The sequence below is a fragment of the Aquarana catesbeiana genome, linkage group LG04, assembly GCF_042186555.1.
Source record: "Aquarana catesbeiana isolate 2022-GZ linkage group LG04, ASM4218655v1, whole genome shotgun sequence".
Classification (NCBI taxonomy): domain Eukaryota; kingdom Metazoa; phylum Chordata; class Amphibia; order Anura; family Ranidae; genus Aquarana; species Aquarana catesbeiana.
Genome location: NC_133327.1, coordinates 240,758,821 through 240,771,589, shown reverse-complemented (window position 1 = coordinate 240,771,589; position 12,769 = coordinate 240,758,821). Strand labels below are relative to the sequence as shown.

The 12,769-nt window shown below is 41.4% G+C and overlaps 1 protein-coding gene across 3 annotated transcripts in view; it reads left to right on the top strand.

Moving 5' to 3' along the window:
- The window catches only part of MCF2L2 (MCF.2 cell line derived transforming sequence-like 2), a 527,578-nt gene that overhangs the window by 426,282 nt on the left and 88,527 nt on the right, over positions 1-12,769 (top strand). For 2 of the 3 annotated variants that reach the window (XM_073626295.1, XM_073626294.1), the window contains exons 24-27: positions 4,888-4,966; positions 5,921-5,990; positions 6,281-6,387; positions 9,649-9,744. In XM_073626295.1, coding sequence (XP_073482396.1) covers positions 4,888-4,966; positions 5,921-5,990; positions 6,281-6,387; positions 9,649-9,744 — 352 coding nt within the window. The remainder of the gene's footprint in view (positions 1-4,887; positions 4,967-5,920; positions 5,991-6,280; positions 6,388-9,648; positions 9,745-12,769) is intronic. The other variant, XM_073626296.1, reaches the window with a different exon arrangement.

The window sequence follows — 12,769 nt, the reverse complement described above, 5'->3', positions numbered from 1 at the left end:
GGAGAGAGTCATCCAAGTACCCGCTATTGTGGATTCGGGGACTTGCAGCTGCTTTATTGACTTGACTTTTGCTCTACAACATAAGTTTCCTCTGCAACCTAAATTGCATGGACTTTCAATTCATCTGGCTGATGGGTCACGTATTAAATCTGATCCCGTTACCCAAGAGACTGTTCCGTTACCTGCCACCATTTCCAGTATTCACAGAGAACTGCTACGTCTGGATGCCATAGCTTCACCCTTGTTCCCTATCATTTTGGGTATGCCATGGCTCCAGGCACACAATCCTTGCATTCAATGGGATTCGGGAAAGATTGAGTTCCTCTCTTTCTACTGTCAGCAACATTGCTTCTCCAAGCCATCCACTCATCCGTCTCCTCTACTGTGTATGGACTCTGATGCTGAAATTTGTTCTTCCATTCCTGCACCTTAACGAGACTTTGCTGACGTGTTTAGTAAGAAAGGAGCAGAGATTCTCCCTCCACATAGGCCATACGATTGCCCCATAGTGCTCCTCCCTGAGGCTGAAATACCATTCGGGCGAATCTTCCCTTTGACAGAACCTGAACTTACCACTTTGAAAAAGTACCTTGATGACAGCCTGAGAAAGAGTTTTATCCGTCCCTCCACATCCCCAGCCGGAGCTGGGATTTTCTTTGTCCAGAAAAAGGATCATTCCCTTCGCCCATGTGTGGACTACCGGGACCTCAAGGAAATAACGATTAAAAATCGTTACCCCCTGCCTTTGGTGCCAGAGCTGTTTCAGAGACTCCATTTTGCCGTCATCTTCACGAAATTGGACTTACGTGGGGCATACAACTTGGTGCGTATTCGTGAAGGTGACGAGTGGAAAACGGCTTTTCGCACCCGATTTGGACATTTTGAGTGCTTAGTAATGCCTTTTGGACTTTGCAATGCCCCAGCAACATTTCAGCACTTTATTAATGATGTCTTCCGGGACTATTTAGACCTATTTGTTATCGTGTATCTGGATGACATTTTAATATTTTCTTCTTCCTTAGAGGCTCATCGGGAACATGTCAGAAAAGTCCTGTCCTGACTCAGACAGCACGGCCTATATGCGAAACTCGAATAAAAATGCGAGTTCGAGCGCCAAAGTATCCAGTTTCTGGGCCATATCCCAGCCACAGACGACATCAAGATGGATCCCCAGAAGGTCTCTGCCATCTTGGATTGGCCAGCTCCCACGGACAAGAAGGGGATACAACGCTATATAGGATTCGCAAATTTCAATAGGAAATTTATTAAGGGATTCTCTGCAATAATTTCCCCCATTACTCAGTTGACAAGACATTGCAAGCATTTCCAGTGGTCTTCAGAAGCACAGTCTGCATTTGAAACTCTGAAGGACTTTTTACATCTGTACCCATACTCCGGCATCCAGATCCTGCTCTACCATTTGTCTTAGAGGTAGACGTCTGAGATACAGCAGTGGGGGCAATTCTGTCTCATCGTCAAGGGGCCAAAGCCTTATTACACCCTGTGGCATTCTTTCTCGAAAATTATCCTCGGCAGAGAAAAATTATGATGTAGGAGACCGAGAACTCTTGGCGATTAAAGCTGCCCTTGAAGAGTAGAGATACTTGCTGGAAGGGGCAGCTCACCCAATCTTGATATATACTGACCACCGAAACCTGGAATATTTACGAGCCGCAAGACGTCTGAAACTTCGACAGGCCAGGTGGGCACTATTCTTCACTAGATTTGTCATCCACATCACCTACAAGCCAGGGTCAAAAAACACAAAGCCGGATGCTCTGTCCTGTATGTTCAGTGTGTCAGAAGAACCTGCCCCTCCAGACACCATTCTTTCCCCTGGGAATTTTCTCTTGCTGCAGGGAGATTTCCTGTCCCAGATTAAACAAGTCTCCATTGGTATCTCATCTTCTTCTGGGGTGGTATTACAAGCAAGGGATGGACTGTTATGGCACAATGACAGAATCTTTGTACCTGAAAATGTGCGAGTTGCTGCCTTGAGTCTTTGCCACGACCATGCCCTTGCAGGACATTTTGGAATCCGCAAGACGTCTGAACTCTTACAACATACCTTTTGGGGCCCAGCCTAATAGAGGACTATAAAAAGTACATAGAGTCTTGTCCTACCTGTGTTAAGAATAAGACTAGCAGGACTAAGTCCTGGGGTCTGCTGAAACCCTTGCCAATTCCAGATAGACCTTGGAAAATGATTTCAATGGACTTTGTCGTGGAACTTCCCCCTTCCGAAGGTCACTCTACCGTCTTTGTGGTCGTGGACCGTTTATCGAAAATGGCACACTTCTTACCCATGAAGGGTACACCATCAGCTTCAGAGACAGCACAGATTTTTATTAAAGAAATTGTGAGGCTGCATGGACTTCCTGTTAATATAGTGTCTGACCACGGAGTTCAGTTCACGTCTAGATTTTGGAGAGCCTTGTGTGAAGCCCTGAAGATTGAATTGTCTTTTTCCTCAGCGTACCACCCACAGACCAATGGTCAAACTGAAAGGACCAAACAAACGCTGGAACAGTTTTTACGCTGTTTTTCTTCCTTTTCGTAGGATGATTGGGTGACACTATTACCATTAGCAGAGTTCGCATACAACAACTCAGAACATTCTGCCATCAACCAATCCCCCTTTTTTGACAACTATGGGTTTCACCCTTGAATCCTGACTACCACAGCCCCTGAATGTCCCATCCCAGCAGTTCAAAATACAATTAATTTCTTCAGTTCTAACAACCAGCTGTTGCAAAAAACCATGGCCAAAGCCCAGGAAGACTATAAAAAGTCTTTTGACAAGAAGAAATGGGGAGATCTGATCCTAGAACCTGGTGATCAGGTTTGGTTAGCTACAACTAATCTAAAGTTAGCTTGCCCATCTAAAAAATTGGGTCCTAAATTTGTGGGTCCATTCGCAGTGAAGAGGAGGATTAATAACGTGGCCTTCGAAATTGGCACTACCAGACTCTTTTAAGATCCACCCAGTTTTTCATATTGCTCTTCTGAAGCCTGCGTGTCCGGACCCATTTCCTGAATGGAATAGTGGTCCCCCTGAGCCTGTAATGGTAAATGGTGAAGAAGAATATGAAGTAGAGGCGATCACGGACTGCAGGAAGAAACGGAATCAAATCCAGTACTTGGTCAAATGGAGGGGGTACGGACCTAAGGAAAACGCTTGGGAACCTGAGGGCAATATTCATGCCGAGAGACCTATCCAATCTTTTTGTCAGAATCATCCTGAAAGACAAGCCCAATTCTGCATCCGGAGGCTGCCCGTTGGAGGGGGGCAATGTCAGGGTGCACATGCCAGCGGACAAGTTCGAACCTCTAGAAGAACTCTAAAGCGCAGAAGAACACTAATTCCCTTTGCTCGTAGGAATCGGGCATTGGTGCATAGAAGTGCGCATGCGCAAACTGGCGCGCAGACAGAAGCCGTCGCGCTTCCCCGTGCGTGCCAATGCTTGCGCGCACTCGTGATTGACGCTAGCGCCAAATTAGTCTATTTAAACTCAGCCAGTGCCTGGCTCCAGTGCTGCTTCGTCTTCAGCTCCTGTGTATCCTGTTACCCATGAAACCTGTATCCTGATCTCTGTATCTACCCGGCTTGTCTTGACCATCCCTTGAACTCCACTTGCATTGACCTTGGCTTGTCCTGTGACCCTTCTTTTGCCTGCTCCCTTTGCTCCTGCTTGCACTCATCTGGTTCCAGACCTGGCTTGTCTCCTGACTACGTTCCTGCCTGCACCCTGCATCTGACTGTCTTGCCGTGTATGACCCAGCCTGCCCGACCTTGCTATCTGTTGCTGTCACCTGCACCAGCTGCCTACCTGCCAAGACCTTCCGGTATCTTCACCAGCCATCCAGGACATTTGCTCTGCTGCCTGCAAGATTCCTTGGCACTCGTGCGACTCTGCACTCCGGTTTCTTCTGTTCACATTATCAGAGGCCCCGAGTCAGAGGTGTGTCCAATCAGGCTCTACTACCAGGTACGTGATAGGCTTCCTTCTGGGACAACAGCCATGCAGACCAATTTGATACAGTGTGCGGCGTATGGTCTGAGCACTGACAGGCGAACCCCCACCCCTTTAACTTTTGCAGCAATGCTGGCAGTACTCATGCATCTATTTCCCAAAGACAACCTCTGGATATGACACTGAGCATGTGCACTCAACTTTGGTCGAACATGGGGAACCTGTCCTGTTAAACTGCTGTATGGTTTTGGCCACTGTGCTGCAGCTCAGTTTCAGGATCTTGGCAATCTTCTTATAGCCTAGGCCATCTTTATGTAGAGCAACAATTCTTTTTTTCAGATCCTCAGAGAGTTCTTTGCCATGAGGTGCCATGTTGAATTTCCAGTGACCAGTATAAGAAAGTGAGAGCGATAACAAATTTAACATATCTGCTCCCCATTCATACCTGAGACCTTGTAACACTAACGAGTCATATGACACCGGGGAGGAACAAATAGCTAATTGGGCCCAATTCGGACATTTTTACTTAGGGATGTACTCACTTTTGTTGCCATTATTGGCTTTGTGTTGAATTATTTTGAAGGGACAGCAAATGTACACTGTTATACAAACTGTACACTCACTACTTTACATTGTAGCAAAGTGTAGTTTCTTCAGTGTTGTCACATGAAAATATATAATAAAATATGTACAAAAATGTGAGGGGTGTACTCACTTTTGTGAGATATTGTATACATGGTAAGTAATACCAACAAAGACTGCTAGAAAGTATGGAAGATGACAAATGGACTCCCAGCTTTACAAAACTTACACTGAAAGATCTGAATGTCATTTATCATAAAAAAAATCTTATGCACAGTTATTTTCTCTATAGGACATGAGCTTAATATTTATCTGTTTTGTATATTTGTAGGCATCATCTGTTGAGCAGAAAAATCTGTGGGTTTCTGAAATTAGAAAGGTACTAACAGGGCAACTTGAGGCATGCAGAGGTAATTTACTTTTCTTAGAAAACTTTTGAAAATCATCCATACCTTATTGATGATGGATAATGCATAACCTGTTTTTTGGTTGCACAATAAATACTGTATATTGTGGATCCACCCATATTATTGTGCTTGATATGCTTTCTAGTAAAATCAATAGAGCAGCTCCAAAATGTTTGTCAATGCAAATGTTAAAGCGGGAGTCCAACGACCAATCTTCTTTTTTTTTTTTTTTAGGTCATTTGACACTTTGCTAACCCCAAAATAATACTTACAGTTTGGGTGTAATATTTCCGCCTCTGTCTGTTTTCGTACTGAAGAATAACTTAAAAAATGTGATGCTGGCTGTTTCCATCTTGCTTGTGGGCATGTGAAGCCCACAAGCATTGATTTCCTGGATGTGGTGAATGCTGTTCATTCACAGCTTGTTCACATGCATGATCATTGTTTCCGCACTGAATCTTGGGAAGCCTGACACTAAGCTCCCAGGAGACAGTGCGGCGCCGGGGAAAGGCAATAAACACGCCTACTACCATGGGAGGAGAGACAGGAAGTGCCACACTAAAGTACAATATAAAGGTAATTACAGCGATAAAAAAAAATTTGTGCGGCATTTGAACATCTATGCAATTAACTGAAGGGGGTAAGATTAAGTTAAAAATTTGAGTGGAACCCCGCTTTAAGATGCATATCAGTGACACGTGTGAATGTATAATGATTTACGGCAATGCATCACAATGCAAATTAGCACATGTTGATGCAGGGTATGACAAATATTGATGTTCAATGCAAAGTGCAATGCAACAGATGTTAAAATGCACATTGACATGCATTTTGATGCATTTTCTGCATTTATTTAAATGGAAAAGACATCTGAGAAAAAGCATAGGTGTGCATATTCCTAAACGTTCACTATATACTATGCCACATAACAGTGAGGTTTTTTTTTCTATTTTATAGAAGCTAGTCAGTTACATCAGAGGATAACAGAGAGCGTGTACCATGCTCCGATGAATTCTACGATTACTAGGTAAGATATAAATTGCAGACCTGTGTATACAAATTGAGAAAGTGCAGTTGTGTCTTCACATCTGGGTTATTTTATGCCACAAAATTAGTCTAGAGCTCTATTACATTTTGCAGCAGAGAATGAGAAATGACTTGTGGAAATACCACATACACCCATGATTGTCTGAAACAGTTTTAGCAATCTGTTTCAAAGAAACAGGTTTAGCTTGTTCTAGTGACAATTTGTGACGTACAATGATATTAGACACAGTTGGTTCCAATTTTTTTTTTTTACATTTCGTTTAACAAAAGGTCAAACAAAGCATCCCTGAACAATCAAAATAAAGCAGAATCCTCCAGTCAAAATTTACAAAACAACAAGTACAGAACAACAAGTCCAGCCGGAAGACATACAAAAGGTACGAGTAATGAACTTAGTGACAATTATTAAAGCACTTTCATAGTAATAAAATAACATCACTGATGAAATTTATTTTTATAATGTGTCAATATATATATATATTATTTTTTGCATTATTTTTTATGCAAGACCTAAACAGAAGCAATCTAATGGCTAATGTTGATGTCAAGTGTTTTGGGCAATGGAGTTTGCAGGTATAGTGTATCATTCATTTTCATTAGGAAACGGAAGATTCCTGTGTTAAGGAAGTAACTGCCATGCAAATAACATTAGCAGTCTGGTTTCATGTTTTGTTAAATTTTATATGCAAATAGAAATACAGTCAATTCCCCAGCACTCAATCTAGCCAACCGGCACACAGACCTTTAAAAATTCTTTATTTATTCAACATCAGTTATGGCCTGGTCTATTAGCATGGAAAATACAGGTACAGTAGCTGAGTACAAATGGGTCTCATACAGTTAAAGGTTAAAATGCTAAATGACAGATAGTGGATAGATTTGAGAGCAAATGTATTAGAATACGTACATGTACTCATGCATCTCTTTGAAGGTCTTGTGTAAAGTATGGGCCTTGGCTGTTGTCTGGATGTATTGGTGCATTGCTTTATTTATCAATTGGCTCTATTGTGCATCCACTTGGCTCTGTGGACCATACTAGAAATCATTCTATCGTTTAGATAAAAAAACAATGTTTTTTATACATACATTTGTAAATGTACTGTATTTATGAAACCCTATGGTCAGGTGTGGTCCTACTCTAATGTGAGTCTATGTGAGTACCCAGACTGAGACATATCTGTAGTATTACGTAAACTGGGACCTTGTCACTTTTCTCTGAATGAAAGATCACCCCCTCGATCAACTTATGCCCCGTACACACGGTCGGACATTCCGACAACAAAATCCTAGGATTATTTCCGACGGATGTTGGCTCAAACTTGTCTTGCATACACACGGTCACACAAAGTTGTCGGAAAATCCAATCGTTCTGAACGCGGTGACGTAAAACACGTATGTCGGGACTCTAAACGGGGCAGTAGCCAATAGCTTTCATCTCTTTATTTATTCTGAGCATGCATGGCACTTTGTGCGTCGGATTTGTGTACACACGATTGGAAATTCCGACAACGGATTTTGTTGTCGGAAAATTTTATAGCCTGCTCTCAAACTTTGTGTGTCAGAAAATCCGATGGAAAATGTGTGATGGAGCCTACACACGGTCGGAATTTCCGACAACAAGGTCCTATCACACATTTTCCGTCGGAAAATCCGACCGTGTGTACGGGGCATTACAGTATTCTTCCTTTATACCAACCGACCACTCGGTTCAACTGTCAGACCTGGGAATCTAAACATTGAATAAGCTTAGTGTTGGATGGTGTCTGAGCCTAAACAGGGCAGACGATGTCCTCCTCATGTCACAGTGTTGGAGCCTGAAAATTGACCACTAAGTTCTGAGTACTGCATCCTATGCAATCACATGCACTCCCATACCCAGCAGATGAATATAAGTGGATTGAGAGATGAGCTATCAAGAGCAGAAAAAGAGAAAGGGATTAACAGCGCATCAGTAAAAATAATCAAAAAACAAGTAGAAATGACAAAATAAAAATTGAATTATGAAACAAGCTGCAAATTCCTATATGTGACACAACACGTTGTGTTTATTGATATCAAGAGCAACACATTAGACATTTAGACTGGGTCATGGCAGCTGAAGTCCCCTAGCTTGAACTTGCATCATATACATAAAAAATGAACACGACAGCTGCTAAAATTATTTATAATTAACCCAGGAAAGACAGTGTGACAGCTCAAATATTCAATCAATGCAGAAATTTACCACTCAGTTCAGGTAGCCAGCATATAGACCTTCCAGTAAACTGTAAAGTATATTTTTGTATACTGTATATTAAGTCATTTTGTAGTAGAGTGAAATTATTAAGCTTTTTATAACAAGGCTTCTAATTACTGAAGTATTCTGTTTCCTAGGCATACATAACTGAACACATAAGAGCTCTAAACCAGGCGCACTAAAATAATGGACTTTGATGCACAGGGGCTAGATGCCAAGTGTGCGTGTAGCATTAATTATTCTCAATTTAAAGTGTTTTGAGAATGTGTAGAAGAGAAGTATTTAGATAATATCATCATACCTATACCCGTGATGATATCTTGTTTTCTGATGTTGAAATTTAAACTTTCAAATATTACTATTTCTTGATCTTTTGGGCCACAATTTCAGCTCAGAGTTTGAGTGGAGTTTCTTCTCAAATATAAACTTACTGACTTCCTGTACTCCCTTCAGCAGATTTTACGTAGTGGTATGCATTCTTCTTTTAGGTTTCATCTGCTTTTCATAATGTAGAGTTGTTTGTTTTTATTGCCATGGGTTATAAAGTATCAAAGTATCATTGTGTGCTCGGAGCTCCCTTATAATTAAACAGACCATACTTGCAATATCTCAGGACAATCAAAATAAATAGCACTGCCTGTTAAAAGCTATGGCTGGTAATTATAGTAGAAAGGGACAAAGTAATGAATACATGTACATCGGTGTTAATAAACTGTAAATATAAAATACAAGTTACTAATTAATTCTAATTTCTCCTTAACATAGTTAGTATATGTTGGGTAATTTAACTGTCGCCAATAGTTATATTGAAAAAAGAAACTGTGTGTTACATTTCACCATCCACATTTGAAACAAGTGTTTATCAGTTCTAGATATAGCTCTCTTGGGGACTGTAGTGGCTAGATTTTCCTGCCATAGTTATTGGCCATATTTCCAAATGCTTTAGAGTTCTGAGTACTCCCCTGTTTCATTCTCTAAAATATAACATACAATAAGAAAAATACAAAAAATCAAACAAGAAGCATTTGTAATGGTCAAGACATGTGAGAAATGAGAACTAAGAGATACAAGAAGCTGGTGTATTGCCTTAACTCCAGCAGGGAAATAGAATCCCCTTATAAAGGGCACCAGAGGTGTGCAGACCTGGGAGCTAGGTTTTACTCTCCAGCAGACACACAGACCAGAATGTACAGAATTTGGAGAATTGATCTTTTTAAGCATTTATATGACTTTATGAATGGATATATGGGCATAGGAAAAGCTACAATAATGATATCAGGTAATTTGTATTTAATTTTAAAGTGCATCACCATCCCACCTTCCCTTCTGTTTTGCTTGCCGGTTAACCCAACTAACCTCACTCCCTTCCAGCTTTACTGCTTTCCCTTTCCCTTTTTCCTAGCTGATAAACCTGCCAGTCATAACCTAGAGCGCTCAGCGCTTGCTAGAAAGAGATTCACATTGCAGGGTCTCTCCAACCGCAGAACTCCACCCAAAGGTAATGTGACCTTGTGACATCTTGTCCTACCCGTCCGACCTTGTTCACCGTCAAATATTCACTTGTCTGCTTTCACTTTACTTGTCTCAGTGTTATTTATTCACAAGTCATTTACCATTGTTATGCCGCGTACACACGACCGGTTTTGCCGTCGGAATAAACTCCGAAGGTTTCTCCAACGGAACACCGACGGAATTCCACTCAAGCTTTCTTGCATACACACGGTCACACCAAAGTCCGACTATCCAGAACGAAGTGACGTACAACACGTACGGCGGGACTAGAAAAAGGAAGTTCAATAGCCAATAGCCAATAGCTTCCGTCTTGTACTTGCTTCAGAGCATGCATTGTTTTTGTTCTGTCAGAACAGCATACAGACGAGTGGTTTCCCCGATAGGTATTGGTTCAGTCGGAAATATTTAGAACATGTTCCATTTCTAGGTCCGTTAGAATTTTCAAAAAAAAAAATCCGATGAGGCATACACACAATCGGAATAGACGATGAAAATCTTCCGTCTGACTTTTTCTGTCGGACATTCCGCTCGTGTGTACGCGGCTTAAGTCTTTTTTTGTGTACCCACCTTATTTGGTTACATGAAAGTGTTGAAGTACAGTGCTCTGACTTTATAAGAACAAGAAAGTTTAGTTTGGCAGTCTACTGTCAAAACATATGCTTTGATTTTGGACAGCAAAATACTTTTTTATAAATGACTATATCAGATGTTTAAAGCTATTAATATAAACAGTAAAATGGTGTTTTAGTTTTGATCTGTCTGGCAGCCTCTTCTGTGACAATATGTATGCACAACTTCATAGTCTCTGTTATTGTGATTCTGGAAAGAGGAGCTTTCACTGAAAATAGGCCTTGCCACTGCAGCATACAACTCGCTAAACAAAAAACAGTTATGTTTGCTTAAACCTCTAATTATCCTATTAGTAGATGAAAATGATATGGGATTAAACAGCAGTGTATATGAATGTATGTGTTGAAGAGTATAAAAAAAAAATAGAACTCTCTTTTTTCTTGGACATTGACAATAGAAATTGTACAAAGGTATCTACGGATACAACAAATTCTATTTTATTTTAGAATCTAAGTCAGGAGTCTCCAAATGTTTTGAACAAAGGGCCAGCTTACTGTCCTTCAGACTTTAGGGGGGCTGGACTGTGGCCATTGGGAGTAGAAAACGCCCCAGTGTTAATGTCCCAAGATTAGTGGTCAGTGGGAGTAAAAAATTTACATAGAGCCTGTGGTCAGTAGAAGGAGGAATGGGCCCCATTATTGATACTATTGGGATGAATAATGCCCCATTGTTGGTGTCAGTGGAAGGAATACTGTCCCGTTGTTGGTGTCAGTAGAAGGAATAGTGCCCCATCATTGATGTCAGTGAGAACAATAGTGCCCTATTGTTTATGTCAGTGAAAAAAATAGTGCCCCATCATTAGGGTCAGTGGGAGGAATAGTGCCCCATTTTTGGTAAAAGTACCCTATTGCTGGTGTCAGTGGAAGGAATTATGCCCCATTGTTGATGTCAGTGGGAGAAATATTGCCACATCATTGGTGTCAGTAGGAAGCATAGTGTCCCATGGTTTACATCAGTGGGAGGAATTATGTCCATTGTTGATGTCAGTGGGAGGAATACTGCGCCAAGGACCAGATAAAGGCAAGCAAAGGGCCACAGTTTGGAGGCCACTGACGTAAGCGAACAAATGAACAATTGTGTGTGCATTTCAGAGATCACTGCAATAGCGCAACGGTGGCAGTTGTTGAATTAAAAAGTATTGTATCCCTCTATGTTGACAAAAAAAGGATCAGGACAAAATAAAGGTACAGTGCCTTAAAAAAGTATTCATACTCCTTGACATTTTCCACATTTTGTCGTGTTACAACCAAAAACGTAAATGTATTTTATTGGGATTTTATGTGATAGAACAACACAAAGTGGCACATAATTGTGAAGCGGACGGAAAATGATAAATGGTTTCCTTACAAGTAAATATCTGAAAAGTGTGGCGTGCATTTGTATTCAGCCCCCCTGAGTCAATACTTTGTAGAACCACCTTTTGCTACAAATACAGCTGCAAGTCTTTTTGGGTATGTTTCTACCAGCTTTGCACATCTAGAGAGTTAAATATTTACCCATTCTTCTTTGCAAAATAGCTCAAGCTCTGTCAGATTAGATGGCGGGCATCTGTGAACAGCAATTTTCAAGTCTTGCCACAGATTCTCAAATAGATTTAGGTCTGGACTTTGACTGGGCCATTTTAACGCATTAATATGCTTTGTTCCAAACCATTCCATTGTAGCTCTGGCTGTATGTTTAGGGTCCTTGTCCTGCTGGAAGGTGAACTTCCACCCCAGTCTCAAGTCTTTTGCAGACTCTAACAGGTTTTCTTCTAAGATTGCCCTGTATTTGGCTCCATCCATCTTCCCATCAACTCTGACCAGCTTCCCTGTCCCTGGCAAAGAAGAGCATCCCCACACCATGATACTGCCACCACCATGTTTCACAGTGGGGATAGCGTGTTCAGGGTGATGTGCAGTGTTAGTTTTCCACCACACATAGTGTTTTGCTTATAGGCCAAAAAGTTCAATTTTGGTCTCATCTGACCAGAGTACCCTCTTCCACATGTTAGCTGTGTCCCCTACATGACTTCTCTCAAACGGAAAAAGGGACTTCTTATGGCTTTTTTCTTGCCACTCTTCCATAAAGACCAGATTTGTGGAGTGCACGACTAATAGTTGTCCTGTGGACAGATTCTTCCACCTGAGCTGTGGATCCCTGCAGGTCCTCCAGAGTTACCATGGACCTCTTGGCTGCTTCTCTGATTAATACTCTCCTTACCTGGCCTGTCAGTTTAGGTGGACAGCTACGTCTTGGTAGGTTTGCAGTTGTGCCATACTCTTTTCATTTTTGCATGATGGATTGAACAGTGCTCCATGAGATCGTGGGATATTTTTTTTATAACCTAACCCTGCTTTAAACTTCTCCACAACTGTATCCCTGACCTGTCTGGTGTGTTC